We start from the raw sequence: 18,116 nt of genomic DNA on the forward strand, positions 1-18,116 counted from the left end.
ACAGTGGACGAGAAGCTGGATATGAGTCAGCAGTGTGCCCTTGTTGCCAAGAAGGCCAATGTCATTTTGGGATGTATAAGTAGGGGCATAGCGAGCAGATCGAGGGACGTGATCGTTCCCCTCTATTCGACATTGGTGAGGCCTCATCTGGAGTACTGTGTCCAGTTTTGGGCCCCACACTTCAAGAAGGATGTGGATAAATTGGAGAGAGTCCAGCGAAGGGCAACAAAAATGATTAGGGGTCTGGAACACATGAGTTATGAGGAGAGGCTGAGGGAGCTGGGATTGTTTAGCCTGCAGAAGAGAAGAATGAGGGGGGATTTGATAGCTGTTTTCAACTACCTGAAAGGGGGTTCCAAAGAGGATGGCTCTAGACTGTTCTCAATGGTATCAGATGACAGAACGAGGAGTAATGGTCTCAAGCTGCAGTGGGGGAGGTTTAGATTGGATATTAGGAAAAACTTTTTCACTATGAGGGTGGTGAAACACTGGAATGCGTTACCTAGGGAGGTGGTAGAATCTCCTTCCTTGGAGGTTTTTAAGGTCAGGCTTGACAAAGCCCTGGCTGGGATGATTTAACTGGGAATTGGACTAGATGACCTTCTGGGGTCCCTTCCAACCCTTATATTCTATGATTCTATGATTCTATGAAAACTGAGGTACATAGCACAATTAAGCTTCTTCCCCAAAAGGTCACACAGGAAGATTGTTACATATAAATTAATATGGCTTAGCGAGATGAAAGAACAAGTGTAGTGTCTGCAGTTCCAGAATATCTAAATTTCACACTCATTTGGAGTACTAAAATAGTAAAACTCACAGCCAACCAACATGAGCAGGTCACCTACTGTCATCATTGTCACAGTTCTCAGGCTGTTGACAGGTGCCTCCTACAGTATAAACACTGAAAAATCCATACGACACCCCCATCTGCCTAAGTAAGGGTATCTATGATACAAATTGAGTTAAACTGTCCATTTGTGTTGAAGGGGGTAGGGTTCTTGGCTCCCGCTCCCACTCCCCTAGTCCCTTTTGTATGTTCTAAGATTTCCTAACCCCAAAAGGGGTAGAGCATAGTGGTACCAACCACCTAATCAACTCCCCTTGAACATAAGAATGGTCCTACTGGGTCAGACCAAAGGTCCATCTAGCCCGTATCCTGTCTTCAGACAGTGGCCAGTGCCAGGTGCCCCAGAGGGAATGAACAGAACAGGTAATCATCAGGTGATCCATCCCCTGTCACTCACTCCCAGGTTCTCGCAAAAGGAGGGTGGGGACACCATTCCTGCTCATCCTGGCTAACAGCCATTGATGGACCTATCCTCCATGATTTTATCTAGTTCTTTTTTGAATCCTGTTATGGTCTTGGCCTTCACAACATCCTCTGGCAAAGAGTTCCACAGGTTGACTGTGCATTGTGCGAAGAAATACTTCCTTTTGTTTTAAACCTGTTACCTATTACATTTGGTGCCCCCTAGCTCTTGTGTTATGAGGCTTGCAAACTTGTCTTACCCAGACAATGCCCCAGGGTCACTGTCTCCTTGTAGACACGGGGAGAGGGGGGAGGGGGACTGGTAAATGGCATTCCTATGGGCAGTACCCCGAAGGCTTCCAGGAGTCTCCTTTCAGAGCTGTAGAGCCATTGTCTGCTCTGTCCCAGAACTGCCCAGCAGCTGCTGGGAAATTCCTGCTTTCTAAGCCCTTATTCCACTCTTGACATGAGTGAAATGGCCAGCTTTGCCCATAGCAGCTTTTTAACCCCTTCATCACAGGTGCGGCGTTTATACACTCTTCACAATTCACTAATAGAAAATGACCATTTTGAAAACTTTTCCTGAATAGCTATCACAGAAAATAGAAGTTTCTTAACCTTATGCAAACCACTGCTTTGTTACTCTGCTCTATTATTGGGCGATTCATAAACTTAGATTTTTAGGAATATGGAAAAAAAATCATTTTTGCCAGATGTAAAGGAACTCTGCAAACTCTGTATAAACAGCATAAGCATAGATCCATCTAGGATGCCACAGGTCTGCAATAAACTTTTGTTTACAATAGTGAAGAACTATCTGATACATTTATTATTTTACCCACAACTCTGAGCCACTTAGCAATCTTTCCACTCAGCATGTTAATTGTGGAAAATGCTTTTTGTATTACATGATTTATTTAAAGCCTGTTCAGTCCTAATTGATGAGGTCTAGATTGCAAAGCATCTCTCAGAACAATTTATTCTTCTCCACTGGCATCCTTGGTCACTAATAGTGATTTTACAGTACATTATGCCCAAACAACACACTTTAATGTCATAATCAAACATTTAAAATTCAGTTTATAGAAACATACACAGTAGCATCTCTCCAGTTAAAGGTCAAACCCAATTTCCATTTTAAAGCTCTATCGCTGCACAAAACAAGGGTTCTGGAGTTAAAACTTGGCATCCAAGTTCTTTGTCTGAGAGCTAATTATTTTTCCGAACATTGTAGAGATTAGATTTGACTATATTTATAGTTTTTGCCATCCTTTAGAAACAGAAACATATTGTTAGTGTTTTCAGATGTTGAAATCCTTTAGTCTAAGCTAAAGAAGCTGATCTGAGGAGAAAGAACAAACTGTGAGCTAAAGTCAACCCTTTTGAAGACAGTAGGGCTGTGTGACAATTTTTGGCAGACGGTTGTGTTAAAGTCAAGACTATTTAATGTCTTGTATCCTGCCTCTTTATTCTACAGAGATGTATGACATCTGGTTGTGGGAGGGATTTCAATCTGTACTTTGGGCCCCATCATGCCCAGTATCATGAGTTTATCCATTTACTATAGTACACCTACGTTCTTGATTATGTGTCTCATTTTGTTTGTATAACGTGTAACGACCTTTCTGCTCGCTTTGTTACCTTATAAATTTAAGGTATGATTGTGTAGCTGAAATGTCAGGGTCCAAACAAACAAGCCAATAAAAATACTGTTTTTTAATTGTATTACAACTTTTTTGTGCCAATATTTCACAGTATTACACATATTAAGCTCACAGTACAAATCAGATCCAGCTATATTGTAAAACTCTATTTTTATTCAGATATATTCCAATGTTATGTGTTCTAGATAAGTTAAGGCAAAGTCAGAAATAGTGCATCACATTAGACACTTATTCATCCTGTCTGAGTACTACATCCCGCACTTACAGGGATTGGACCAGTTTAATCATAAGGTTATGGGAGAAGAGGAAGTTGTTAATCTGACCTTGAGAAAGGATCACAAATCTTTAGGATACTCCTCAGTGGAGGATTTTACTTTTGATCTCTTAACTACACCAAATTAGCTTAAAGAGGTATAAAAATATTTATTGGCCCCTCATTGGATACCAGTATTGGCAATTAAAGAGCACTCTGGAGAACACGAAGTTTCCTAGTCTCCATTTTAGAAAATGGGAATCATCTTTCTAAAACTTGAATCATCCATAGCATTTATATGGCACTTCACATGCTCAACAGACTCTCCAAATATCTCTTTAATTAAGAAAGGGCTGGAGTTCATGCCATGGCAATTTTAAAAGGCTTGATTGAAATCGATATCTTACAAATTGTACCCAAGATTCTACCTTGTGAATTACTCTCTTTAAACAATTCCATGCTCATTGGCATATGTTTAGATCATGCTTGAATTCTCAGAACATGTCTTTTTAATTTTCCTTAGCAACATGCAAAAATCTCTGCTTCTTGAGGCTTTCCATCAGCAATGTTAGTCATGTTTTACAGTCGGTCCAATAATTAGCCCTACATAAAACAAGCATGAATAACAGTTGACTACATAATTTCATTTTATACAATGAAACATAAATTGAATTAAGGGATAGGGTTCTAATTTGAAGGAGCTGGAAATTACTAAGCAAGTGATGCTGTCTTCTGAGATATTCCATATACCAAAAGGTAGAGCAGTTACCCTAAAATGGTTATAGTGCTACCAGCCAAGTGAGTTGAACCCTGGGGTATCATTTAGAAGATTCTTGGAGGGCACTCCAAATTCTTTCAGCTATTTTCATAACTACTTAAATACCTACTGAGCAGTCCTACTATTCACAAGACCTGACACATGAAGTCCTTTAGCAGACATAAGTTCATCACACATTTTGGAAGATCGTACTGTACCTCTGTGCTACAAAGATTATGACAGCAAGAGCAGTAGCTATCAAACCTGATAGACTTATACTAATGCTGTTTCAGGGCCTCAGTCCTGTAAGCTGTTTCATGAAGGTGGACACTTAAACACTCATGAAGACTCTTAACTTCCATAGGGTAGTGCACAAATGTGGAGTTGGCCTATGCAGCGTAGGTTGCAGGATTGGACCTACAGCTGCAGAAGAACAAACGTTTAAGTAAGGCAGACTACCTGCACACATTAGTTTTACATATGTTTTGTTTAAACCATTTTTTCTTTTGATGCTTAGCCACCACAGAAATTGACCCTTTTAGTTCTGGTTTAGAAAGGCATAGAAGGTGACAATGTTGTAAAAACTAATCCGTGGTGTAAAACCACTAAATAAACCCTACTTTTTTGATGTGCTGAAGACCTGTAGCTCCCATTTAACTTAACTGAATTGGAGTTGTAGGTGCTCAGTGATAGAGAAAGTAAGGCCCTTAAAGAATGTAGGAAGTGCAGAAGACAGCTTGCAGAATCCTTGTTGTATGTGGGTTTCCATATCTAATGGATATTATCAAAACCCAGTCTACTTGGAAAGGTGAAGAAAAAAAATGGCTTGATCAGAAATAGCTAGTTACTGTCTGCAATATCATTTTAACTACCAGGTCTGCACTACAGCTCCCCATGTTGTGACTTGAATTCAATGCTTAAGTCTGCCTCACACTTTCCTCATCTGCCACAATTTTTGACAGAAATTTGCCCTTTGGATGCTCTGCTTGTATTGTGAGAACTAACATCCGTTCACTCAGTAAAGCTAAGTTATACGATTTTAGAGATGCAAATGGTAAAAGTAAAACAATTGGAAAGTTATCAAGAAATATGTTTGTGACATCAATAACTGGAACCTATATAGACATTTAGTTTTACAGTTTTAGACTGATTTAAAGGAGGGGAAAGACATCACAGGCAATAAATTTCACAAAGAAAACTCTGTCCATATTTTTAGTTAATGAGGGTTTTGCTCTGATGTCTAGACAAGTTAAACTACATTAAGAGAAAATAATATTCATTTAGGGTTAATGCCCTTTGAGTGATCACTACTGTAAAAAAAAGCAATATATTTCCAATGTTATTTTGAATAAGAAAATGTAATGTACAATATTTTGCCAGGAACAAAATTACTCAAGTTTTTAGAAGTCTGACCCACTGCAGCTGCTTTGTTAAAAAAAGCAAACGATTACTTTTGCATCCACTTTAAGAGATCAAAAGCCAACTGTATTCCAAAGCCTGCAGCAGTGTAAGTGAAATTTTTATTTGTTATTTGAAATAAATTAAATGGAAAAAAGCCAGCTTCTTTTTTTTTAAATTCAGCTATCGTATTTTCTGCATTAATATTTTGTGGTGCTTGACAATAGTTAATCAAATAGTTTTTATATTGCCTAAAACATTGCAATTTAGCCCTTAAAGTTATGCCAAACTTTCCACAATTCCTTCTCCAAAGCACACTGATCCATAGCAAAAGATTAGATTTATAGTCATCTCCTATAAAATGACTTGAGGTGAAGCACCGAAAAGTTGTGAGTTTCCCAATCTCAAATTCAAGGTATATTCATTTAGGAAACATTTTAATGACAGGTAATCCTAAAAGCAAGGAGAGATACAGTGTATGTTTGATTTTGAGTATACAGTATGTAGCAGGCCAACTTAAGAGTTTACAGAGAGAAAATTTAAGGGAGGCATTCAGATATCACATACTTTAGCAGTTACTAGTAGAAGAATCCCATTCTTTTATTTCTGGTTTCACACAAATGAAAACATACAACATAAAGAAAAGATTTGCTTTCTAGTTATGTTATCCATTTAGGTATCTTCCTAGCATTTTTCCCAAATATTCCTTTTAGGTAGATGAGGAATCATTTAAAGAAATAAATAGTGGGGGAAGAGGAGAGAAGGAAGTTATTCCATTAAAGCACATATAATGGATGTGAAACTTCATGATTTAGTGCTGACATTTTCTTTAAAGAAGAACAAATTTTTAGCTAAAACAATCGTAATTTTAGTGTCAGGTTATGCATTTATTATTTTGTAAGTAACTTTGTTACTCTGTTACTTCCCAGATGTTTCCCTGAACACAACATACAAAATCACCACTCTTGTACCCTTAACAATGTTTTATATTTCAAGATCTATTTTTCTAAGGAGCAGATTACAATCTCAGTGTGAATCTTAACTACATCATTTCAATTTCAAGCAGTTTTGTAACCCTAGACAAGATATACATTTCTCGTATAAGAGTGAATCCTGAGTTGTCAAAAGATAAGTCAATGTGTAAAAAAGCAACTCGCTTGTCGATAATTAAGGCAAGGCCTCAGTTGCTTTAGCACAGAAGACTTCTTTGTTCTATTGTGTGTACACAAAATTAACTACTCACCATGCCGATTTAGACAGAGGTGTTCTCCCACCCTATGCACAGCAGATCCACTCAACCAAAACAATGAGACTGTGGTTACCTTCATATATAGAATTCTACACAGACCCCGTTATATACCATAATACATGGCCAGTGGCCTTGTAAATGATGGATTTAAGATTATCTAAATCTTTTAGATCCATTTTATTTAAATCACTAACAAAAGCAGAAAACCAAGGGCCTTATTTTCTACTCAAAGTCCAATTTTACACCTCTGGGACTCCACCAATATCACTGCCACTGAATGAGTACAAAGCAAATGTAGCTGTATAGATAATCTGACACAAGGAGTTCTACTCTCATATGGAAGTGCAGGGCATTTATACTATGGCAATTCCCAGTAGTGCTGGCTATTAAAACAACCCATCACCATTCATCTAATTAGAGAAGTCATCCTGAGAACTTCAGAAAACAAAGTGAGATAAAATTTAGACCTGACTAACTTTGCCTCAGTGATTAGCTAGAATATAAAATATGTATTGGTGGTTACAGTTTTCTTAATAAATTATTGTTAATATTATTTTGAATTACAATAAATCATGGATACCAAGGTTTTAATCTAAAAAACTCAGCTCTGTTTTAAACTATTCTTAACTCTAATATGTCAATTTTTTTGTTCATTCTAGTCATATTATTTCTTTAAGTCACTATATAAACACAATAAAAAGGATGCATAAAATAAGGCAGAAAATCTTTAGTTCTTTAAGTCAACATGTATGCAATAGACATACTTACAGCCGTTCAAGTTGCTTTAGATCCTGAAATGCTCCACGCTCTATCATACTGATTTGATTTTCTTCCAAATGCCTATGATTAAAGAAATACCAGTTGACAATGATAATTTAATAGAACGCCTTATACAGACAATATTTTATTCTGCCATTTCTCTACACATTGCTTGATTTAAAGTGCTGTTCACAGCAACATCAATTACAGTGATAGTGATAGACTGGTGAAAGCCACCAATGGCAGTGTTTTTTCCATGGTCACTTCTACCACCAACAGAAGATTAAATTTACAGTCCAAAATACATATCACTGGTAGTTTTTGCATGGATGTAAACTGCATCCTGATTACCAGGGCTAGTAACCACATTATTGACTTTTATTTATTATTGCCAAAACCCATTAAAATCTTGCAATAAGTTTATTATAGGCCTGATTCTGCCCCCTTAGTACTTTACTCTTTGCACTTCCAATCATTTTAATTTTATTCAGTGGAAGTAAGGATGGAAGCCCGTAGTCAACATCAAAAGATTAAAGCAGGGCAAATAATCCAGAGAAAGCATTAAGTGATAAAGTGCATGCACATAAGCATCTGCATGGGATTTCAGACTCCTCCGGAGGTTACTGAGCAGTTCCTATTCAGTGAAGCTTCTCCAAGGGTGCAGGAGTGCCAGCTGTTTGTGACCACTAAAGACAGTGGGTCTGCATCATAGGGAATGGTAAGAGCTACCAAGGGAAGTGCTCAGGCACTCTGTCCCTTTTTCACATCCCTGTCTCTCCTTTCCTCCCATGAGACAGGGCATAAGCGGGGATGAATCAGCTGAAGAGATTGGAGGCAAGTAGAAATGCCTGGAATTGTCTTTATTTACCATTACGTGGAATCCCACTGAAATCCTGTCAGGCCAACCATTTAACACTGAAGTGATGTACTGAAGGGGGGCTCACTGACAGGTAAGTGGAGCCCCCACTCCACATATGAGCTGCAGTGCTGTGACACATGGCCCTGGCACTCTGATTAGCTAGGGGATGGACACACAAGAGAAGAGGGCTTCTCCACACCTCACAGAGCCCTGACTGGCTAGAGGGCTAGCAGGAAATCCTGCCTATATTTCCTGCCACCGGGGGTGCTGGACTAGGGGCGCTGCCGCACCCCGTGGCTTGAACTGGTTTTCTTCATATACAGGGTTTACAGTTTGGTTCAATGGCTTTCAGGACCCCCACTATAAAAATTGTTTCAGTGTCATTGCCTGCCACCAGCTCCTTCCCAATTGGAAGATGGGATTGCCATTGGAGAAGGGACTCTGTGGGCAGACAGGCACCTGTTGCAGGGGCACAGCATGCCAACAATCTCAGCTCAGGACTGTGGGGCAGGCCCATGGAGCAGTTGGTCTCTGTGGTCATTATGAGCTTGCACCACATGTGATAATCAGCCGGAGCCCACAGGAAAGGCAGCACCTTCATCGGTGACTGATGGACTGGATGCTAGGGGCATTTGGACTGTGTTTGCTGATCAGTGTGATTGATAGTCACTGAGAAAGGTGTTGAAGTGCATGCCGAGTGAATTCCTGCCTCTCCAAAATGTCACTGGGGGGGGGGGGGGGGGAAGTCTCCACTCCAAGTAGTTTGGATCCAACTATGTGTACACACACGTACGTACGTACGTAACATAGATTATGCCAGATTTTCACTGTATTTATCATGAATAACTCATGTGGTATAATTTAGCCAATATTTTGTACAGTACACAAAGCATAGCAGTCAGTAAAAGAAACATTTACCAACAGTCACACTACCATGTCAGTAAATGTTATTTTAATAAGGACCCCCACAGAAACAGTGAGAGCTGGGATATAAGCCAACAAACTTTATATGGCTCCAAGCAGCAGAAAATTCTTGCTGTAGTAGTCTCATCCTGCAGGTGGAGGCAACAAAGCAGGGAAGTCAGTCTTCTAAAACTAAATAACAAAAATCTCAAATTTATTAGAATAGTTATAAGAGTTTATGCCATACGTTTTGAAGGAATAGTGGAAGATATTTGTATTTTCATCACAACCATATTAAGCATCTGCCCATTAATTCACAATGTTAGAAAGTTCATCCACTATATATCTCCAAGGCATCTTGTAGGACTTTAAGGACTGAGATAATTGTACAAAAGGTGGTGTAAAAGTAGTGTGTTCGCTACAGAGGGCAAGTGGGTGAAATAGAAGATTTTCCCTCACTTTAGCTTTTAACTTACCTATAGTGTACCTGCACTTCTCACAGGTGCTTATTTGGGGAAAGAGTAGGAAAAACCACCTCTGAGCCCCTCTTTTGTGCAATGCTAAGCACAAGTGGTTTTTGTTACTGGTCACTTTATAGGGCTTTAGCTTGAGGGCAATAAACTAGCTATAGGCTTCTAGTGAGCTAAATGGGACACATAATATTGAATTGCTGTTCTCCCGTTAATTTGGGACACAGGGAATTATACAACGCCCAGCCAACAGGAGCTCGGTACTGAATTTTTCTATACATAATACATTAATGTTACCGTTCTGTGTAAATGCTACACAGCTACTTCTGTCATATTACAGATTTTCCAAGAAAAAAAAATCAGCAAGCCAGTTAAAGAAAACCAGATATGAACTCACTAAAAAGACCGGTATGGTTATTAATATTGCTCAACTCCAGCTGCAACTTTGCAGTGTCACAGTGCCACTATGATCTGTGATTCATACAGCGCCAAATCTAAAACTTAGCCAAGACTAAGGCTATGTCTACACTGCCATACCGCTACAAGGTATGCCATGTAGCCACATCTCCTGCTGACAAAGCGCAGTCCACACTGCGCTTTTTGTCTTTAAAACTTTTGTTGGTCAGGAGGGTAATTTTTTTACACCCCAACTAACAAGTTTTAATGACAAAAGAACAGTGTACACATAGCATAAAATCAGTGGTAATTTGTCTTCAAACTTCACTGAACCACTTTCACTAACTGATTTTAAATTTAGAGCTCATCTCTTGACCTAAGGCATGGCATAAAACTATAATCAGTGCTTTAGCTATAGAAACTGTACAGAGTGTCTGATGTGGATGCTATTTCACAACTAGAGGATGTAAACAGTTCTACAGTACATAGGCATCAGCAGCACACATCTTTCCTGGTGCTTATTTTTGGAGGCCAATGGTCTAATGCAGCATTTTGAAGGCCAAACTAGTTTTATACTCACAAGACACGGAGATTCTTCAGCCCAGCAAAGTCCATCTTGGTGATTCTTGAGATATTATTTCTGTCTAAGTCCCTGCAAAGAAAAGAAAACAGAAATTCATGTTCAGGCACTTCAGTAGCCTCACAAAACTCTGTTTGAAGAGAATGCAACTTGTTCACCTGGGCATTTATTTATCACCGGGTTCTCACAGGGGGTCGGAACCCCACAGTGGGTTGAGAGGTTATTACATGGGGGGTTGCAAGCTGTCAGCTTCCACCCTAAACCCCACTTTGCCTCCAGCATTTATAATGACGTTAAATATATTTAAAAGTGTTTTTAATTTATAGGGAGGGGGTCGCACTCAGAGGCTTGCTATGCAAAAGGGATCACCAGTACAAAAGTTTGAGAACCACTGGTTTTATCAGCACTCAAAATTGTACTAACTAGTTTTCCTATTAAAATCTAAAATGAGTACATATATAAAAGGGAGTATATAAAATGAGTAAAGATTTACTAATACTGATGAATTTTGCTCCCCCCCCCCACAGTGATGCTACTTTTAACTGAGTTTTTGGGGGACATGGGGGGGGGGAGAAGAGTGGGATTTTCAATTCACCTTAGCCACATTGCACTTCAGTAGGAGCTGTGTGTTTAACTCCCTCAGACTGGGATTTTCTAAACAGCTGGAGTAGTTTTAACAACAACCAGTCAGTACACTGTAACTGACTCCACTGCAGGGATTCACTCAGTGGGTGCGTGCGCTAGCCACTCTTGGCAGTGTGCTCTGTCTACCACAAAGTCAAGAAGCCACACTGTAGCTACTCTAAACAGTGATCTGACTCTAGCTTTGACAGAGTCTCATGCAGCACTTGCAGGTACTGAAAGTAGTAGAATTTAATAGGGCTAGCAGAATGGAAAGGTACAAAGGCTTACATCACTATCATCTAATTGCAGCCTCCTTTCTCCCAAAGCTCTTATGGGCAGTCCTGTAAATCAAAAGCCTTAGTGTGCTCCCTGGGGCTCCTCAAACGTTCTCTCCAACCCATTTCTCTCCGAGAGAAAAGCAGCACTGGCTTGGAAATCATACTAGCTACAGTTCCCATATAGTGTTCTTTGCGGCCCCTTCTGCCCTGTACTTTCGTCCAGACAGGTAGCTGCCTCACACCTCTGTGTGCAAACTATTTCCACAACTCTGTCGCTGCTGCAAACCCTTTGCCAGCCACAGCCTGCTTCGGCTTCACTGTTCAACCCATTTTTCAGGCACAACTCTTCAACTGCCTGCTCACTTGTATCCCTCCCCAATGAGCTGCCAAGATATTGCTTCTAGCCTCCTACTCCCCTCTCAGAGACTGCTCTCCTCTGCATGTCACTTCCTTTTCCAGGTCAAGAAGCATCACAGATCCCGCAATGGACTTGTCATGGGACAGTTATCCCGCTCCTAGGAGAAAAGGTTAAAGGTAGCTGAGGTAGGCTGCTTGAAGAGGCAGCCACAGCTGTAGCCATACCCAATCAGGCCATAGCTGGCCCTGATATAAGGCAAAGGGAGGAGCTGGGTCAGTATCACTCCAGCCTTGGAGAGGGAAGGGCCGAGGTGCTTGGGAGCACAGGGTACCTGAAGCAGAGTAGTGCTGGAGAAAGGCAAGAGGAGCTGGGGAGCTCCAGCCTGGCAACTCCCCAGGCTGAGGCCTTGTTCAAGGCCTAAGGAAGTACTGGGGCTGCAGAGGCAGCCGGTCCAACTCCCTGGCCAATGATGAATGGCCATTACAGACTGCAACTTGCCCCAGAGAAAGGGGGCTAGATGACTGGCAGTAGCCACTGAGGCAAGGTGGGCATAGGGGAGGGGGTTCCCCCAGGAGGGAAGACCCAGAGAGTGAGGGCACTGCTATGGGACAGCAACCCAGGGTGAGAGGACACCGGGGTCTGTGAGGCAGGAGAGACACCGGCCAGCACGAGGCACTCCGAGTGCTAGAACTGAGCTAATTCCCGAGGCAACCAGCAGGAGGCGCCGTGGCAGTGAGTGCTCCATCTGCTACAGGACTAAACAACAAACTTGGTTACAGTGCCCTTGTCTGCTAGCTGCTTTCCCTCCAGTTCATTCTGGGCATAAGGGAGGTAGCTAGAAATGATCCTTCTTCTTAATTAAAATATTATAAAAACCTGACTCAAATTTGTGCTTACAGAAGGTTATGGTTAAGGATCTTTGTTATAGAAATTCTTACCCAGGTGAAGAGTTCAGTGTTGTCATCTTAACAATCATGAGTCTAAATTACAGATTTGGGGTTTTTTAGATTTGCTTTCTGGTGTTGGAGCCTTTAAAGCTCACATTTTCAACCTTTTCTATGCAACTGTGAGGGCTAGAAGTCTGTCATTTAAAAAAAAATTTCACATGACTCCAATAGCTTGGATCAAGCGAGACACCAAATATCAGAATGAACACAAATGTATGTTTTAAGAGAGACATTTCTTTCTGTAATAGCAAGGTTTGTCTCCCCAATGATAATACATAATTTCTTAACCTTGTTTGATTGTGATTAATTTCTCTAAGTGCATTTGGCAAAAGCCAAAAACGTACAAAAGTCTGAACATGAGATTATTTCCCAAAAGCAGATAGTCCTGTTAAGGTGTGCTATTTCTCTTGAGAGTTTCCTTAAATATAAAGGGGACAGTAAAGGCAGGAGTGGGACTTGGGAAGGTCCTAAACCAAAACTATCCATTAAAGCAAAGAAACAGTGATTACATATCAATACCATTTCTATAATAGTCAAGGTTTCAGAGTATGTGTCTGTCTTCCTTTCAAGTTTATCTTCCATCACCATTGTTTGTACAAATTTATTTCAGTAGATCTTGACAGAATTTGTTAATTTCAATACTGTTGGGTTTTTGCTTTTCCAAATTAGGAAGAGTTTCACACTAGGAAAATTGAAAGACACTAACATTATTTCATAATAATCATGTTTCCAGTTCAGATTCAGATAAAATCAGATTAGATGCTTTATCATTGTCACATGACACCTACTGAGCATGAATCTATAAAATATGGATCTAACAAAACAGGTTATATAGTTCGAACTTCTCAGGAACATATCTGCCAATATAGGAGTAGCGTAGCACCTCCAGAAAGATCAGGACATGGATCATTGACTTGAGAGAACTGGGTTATGTTTTTATTTTTACATAAATAAAATTTAGAAGACAGTAGCATACAGAATATCTTAATGTGCTTCATGAACAGCGTACACAATTCTCCACTGCTGTTGAGTTTTTATGAGAGAAATTAAGAGAGGGATGGAGGACAGTGTCTAGATATGGTTGGTTAAATACATAAATGTTAAGGGTCATTCTTTAACTCCTGCCCAGTGTGCAAGTTTCCCACAATCCTAGCACATCAGGCTCTCAAGAAAACAGGAGAACCAGAGCCTTGCATGGCAGTCAACTTGTTGCAGAGAAATTCCAGATTCGGGGATCAAAATAATCCCTCGTTTCCGCTAAGAATGTTTGCATTTTTTCATCTCAGGAGTCAAAGTATCTTCTTCTCTGTATTAATACGAGAACAGACAAGGTGGTTATTGCAGTGGTTCTCAACTAGGAATCCGGGGCACCCTGTGGGTCCGCCAAGCAGGACCAGTGTTAGACTTCCTCGGGCCCAGGGCAGAAAGCTTAAGTCCCACTGCGTGGGGTTGAAGCCTGGGTCCCTGAGCCCTGCCACCTGGAGCTAAAGCAGAAGCCTGAGCTACTTAGCTTCATGGGGGGGCATGGGGCCCGAAGAAACTGCCCTGCTTGCTACCCCTTAACACCAGCCCTGGCTTTTATATGCAGAAAACCAGTTATTGTGGCACAGGTGGGCCATGGAGTTTTTCATAGCATGTTTGGAGGGCCTCAGAAAGAAAAAGGTTGAGAACCCCTGTTTTACTGGACCACCCTCCAGTACAAGAATACTCTAACATAAGAAGTAAACCTCAGGAGGACAATCTTGAAGCCATGAAATTTTGAACTGAGAATAGGGCACTTGCATCATTTATCCTTTAGAAGGTTCAGTGGGAGAGGAAGAGGACTCATTTAAAAGCATATATTTCAACCCAATAAAAACTGCATTCTGTGGAAAAGGTGGAATCCTATTTGAAAACTGCTTTAAATTTTAAGTTAGAGCTCAACATATAGCCATTTATTGACTGAGATCATAACCATAAAAGATAACGAAGGAGAAACCTCTACACTTGCAAAATCCCTGGTTAAAAACAAGTCTTTCATAGTGGAAAAATGTTATGCTAAATTCTGGGTTAAGCATTTTTTTTTAAATTTTTATCAATTTAAATGTTCACAGCTGTCCAAAATTATGCAGGGATTAGACAATGGGGCGGGGCTGGGGGGTGGGGTGATGTCAGACAATTATTTAGGACAGTAGACACTGATGCTATATAACCATTAACGCAAATTGTCCACACCACATGACAAAACATTAAAAGTAAATATCCTTAAATCAAACTCTAATTGGTTCTCAAGCAGCATTTTTCTTACTCTGCAGATCTGTAACTTCAGTTAATTAATTTCTATGGACATATTTTTGTTGGTTTGCGTGTGTATAGAAAAATCAATGTTCACCAACATTTATCAATAAAAATCTAATCCATCCACGCGTCAACAAAAGCAAATAATATTTTAGCATGATTTGTAATTGTTTAAGCATTATACCAGACCGCCCACACAAAACATGAAACCACATTCCTTGACAATCTGAGTAATGAAACTTTGTAGTGTCCAAATTATACCGACTCCGATATCAAATGTCAAAATGGTGTACTATCAAACTAAAGGAATAACCCACCTTTTAAGTAGGAATTTTGCACCATAAGCATACACAATACTCTTCAATGGAAGAATTGTACCAAACAGATTCCTGTACTAAAGCCGTTACAGTTTAACAGCAAAGCTAGGTGGTGTAAAGGCACAGAATCATAGGACTGGAAAGGACACGAGAGGTCATCTAGTCCAGTCCCCTGCACTCATGGCATGAGCACTATCTAGACCAGCGGTTCCCAAACTTGTTCCACCACTTGTGCAGGGAAAGCCCCTTGCGGGCCGAGCCGGTTTGTTTACCTGCCGCGTCCGCAGGTTCGTCCGATCACGGCTCCCAGTGGCCACTGTTCGCTGCTCCAGGCCAATGGGAGCTGCAGGAAGCGGTGGCCAGTACATCCCGCGCCGCTTCTCGCAGCTCCCATTGGCCTTGAGCAGCGAACCGGGGCCAGTGGGAGCCGCGATCGGCCAAACCTGCGGACACAGCAGGTAAACAAACCGGCCCTGCCCGCCAGGGGCTTTCCCTGCGCAAGCGGCGGAACGAGTTTGGGAACCGCTGGTCTAGACCGTCCCTGTCTATCCTGCTCTTAAAAATCTCTAATAATGGAGATTCCACAACCTCCCTAGGCAACTTATTCCAGTGCTTAACCACTCTGACAGTTAGGAAGTTTTTCTCAACTAAATCTAAACCTAAACCTCCCTTGCTGCAATTTAAGCCCATTGCTTCTTGTCCTGTCCTCAGAGGTTAAGAAGAAGAATTTTTCTCCTTCCTTCTTGTAACAGCATCTCATCAGTTCCATGACTACAGCTAGATGAATAAAAGGGTATGACTCGGTGAGCTGTTTGCAGAAGGAAAAATGGGGTAAAGAAAGCTCTGCACTTAAATTTCTCTCTCAACAAGCAATGTCTCTGATATGGAGGTTATTGACCACCAGCTTTCATCTTTCCCACTTGTGACAGAGCTGTAAAACTTCCACTCTCCTTTAAATACCAATCCATCTGGTTTCCAATATAACTGGGTTTTTTTATCCTCTTCCTGGCTGGCCTATGATCTTGCCTGACAGTATGAGTGCTGGTGTCATAAATATAAGGGGAAGGGTAAACACCTTTCTGTGTGCAGAACTATAAAATCCCTCCTGGCCAGAGGCAAAACCCTTTCACCTGTAAAGGGTTAGGAAACTAGGATAACCTCACTGACACCTGATCAAAATGACCAGTGAGGAGACAAGTTACTTTCAAAGCTGGGGGGGGGGGAAACAAAGGGTCTGTCTGTCTGTGTGATGCTTTTGCTGAGAATAGAAAAGGAAGGGAGTCCTAGAACTTAGTAAGTAATCTAGACAGATATGCGTTACATTTCTGTTTTGTTTAAATGGCTGGTGAAATAGCTGTGCTGAATGGAATGTATATTCCTGTTTTTGTGTCTTTTTGTAATTTAAGTTAACTTGCCTAGAGGAATTCTCTATGTTTTGAATCTGATCACCCTGTAAGGTATTTACCATCCTGATTTTACAGAGGTGATTCTTTTACTTTTTCTTTAATTAAAATTCTTCTTTTAAGAACCTGATTGCTTTTTCATTGTTGTTAAGATCCAAAGGTTTGGGTCTGTGTTCACCTATGCAAATTGGTGAGGATTTTTATCAAGCCTTCCCCGGGAAAGGGGATGTAGGGCTTGGGGGGATATTCTGGGGGGGAAGACGTCTCCAAGTGGGCTCTTTCCCTGTTCTTTGTTTAACACGCTTGGTGGTGGCAGCATAGGGTTCAAGGACAAGGCAAAGTTTGTACCTTGAGGAAGTTTTTAACCTAAGCTGGTAAGAATAAGCTTAAGGGGTCTTTCATGCAGGTCCACACATCTGTACCCTAGAGTTCAGAGTGGGAAAGGAACCTTGACACTGGATTCGAGTGACTCTGCAGAGAGCTATCTGTCCACAGAAAGATGGTATTGTTTGACCTAAAGTCTTAAGTAGTTATACTCTTAAAATGCATTCTTCTGATCACCTCATGCAAAATCAAACTGAGTACCGCGGCCTGAACTAATTATGGGATAAGGTCAATTCCAGAACAAAAAAGTACCTGCTGGTCCTCTTTTCCTCAGCATAAGTCCTAATTGTCTCTCTTATGCAAGCATAAGTTGTCGGTCTGTTGAATGAACCTTTCCTTTCCAAGCAAAGCCCCTTGGCTGGCTGCAATTCCTAAGTCAACAAACTCAGCTTCCTCTTAAGCACACAGTTGTGTCTACCTCATGACACAGCTCACTAAGGGCTCACTGGTGGGCCAGGATGACCTGGGCCTGACAGAAAGGGTGGGAATTGTTAAGCCAGAGATGCAGCATTTTTGAAAACAGACATCAGTATTTATTTCACCTGTATATATTTTGTTGCCTTCACTGCTATTACCTCATAAATTTCTCCTTGGTCAGTGTGCACCAAGTCTTTCTCCTTTTCTGGCAAGCCCAAAGTCACTATACAAGACAAACCCCAGCTTGCATGACCAAACTCATACCCTTTTCCAGGTACTGCTTCTTCTATCAATAGTCTCTAACATGGCCCCAGGCATTGAGTTTTTGACCAGAACGCCCAGTCAAAAAGGGACCCTGGTGGCACCACCAACCAGGCCACTAAAAGTCCGGTTGCAGTGGGGGCTAGAGGCCAAGACAGGCTCCCTATGGCTCCCAGAAGTGGCCACCAGGCCCCCTAGGCACATGGCTGGCCAGGGAGGCTCCGCACGCTGCCTCCACCCAAGTGCCAACTCCGCAGTTCCCACTGGCTGAGAACCACAGCCAATGGGAGCTGCGGGGACAGTGCCTGTG

The 18,116-nt window shown here is 41.1% G+C and overlaps 1 protein-coding gene across 1 annotated transcript in view; it reads right to left on the reverse strand.

The window, feature by feature from the left end:
* The window catches only part of SLIT3 (slit guidance ligand 3), an 806,608-nt gene that overhangs the window by 754,246 nt on the left and 34,246 nt on the right, over window positions 1–18,116 (reverse strand). Inside the window, exons 2-3 of the mRNA XM_048861176.2 lie at window positions 10,541–10,612; window positions 7,342–7,413 (exon numbers count right to left, since the gene is read on the reverse strand). Coding sequence (XP_048717133.1) covers window positions 7,342–7,413; window positions 10,541–10,612 — 144 coding nt within the window. The remainder of the gene's footprint in view (window positions 1–7,341; window positions 7,414–10,540; window positions 10,613–18,116) is intronic.

This window comes from Caretta caretta, chromosome 8 (assembly GCF_965140235.1).
Source record: "Caretta caretta isolate rCarCar2 chromosome 8, rCarCar1.hap1, whole genome shotgun sequence".
Lineage (NCBI taxonomy): Eukaryota > Metazoa > Chordata > Testudines > Cheloniidae > Caretta > Caretta caretta.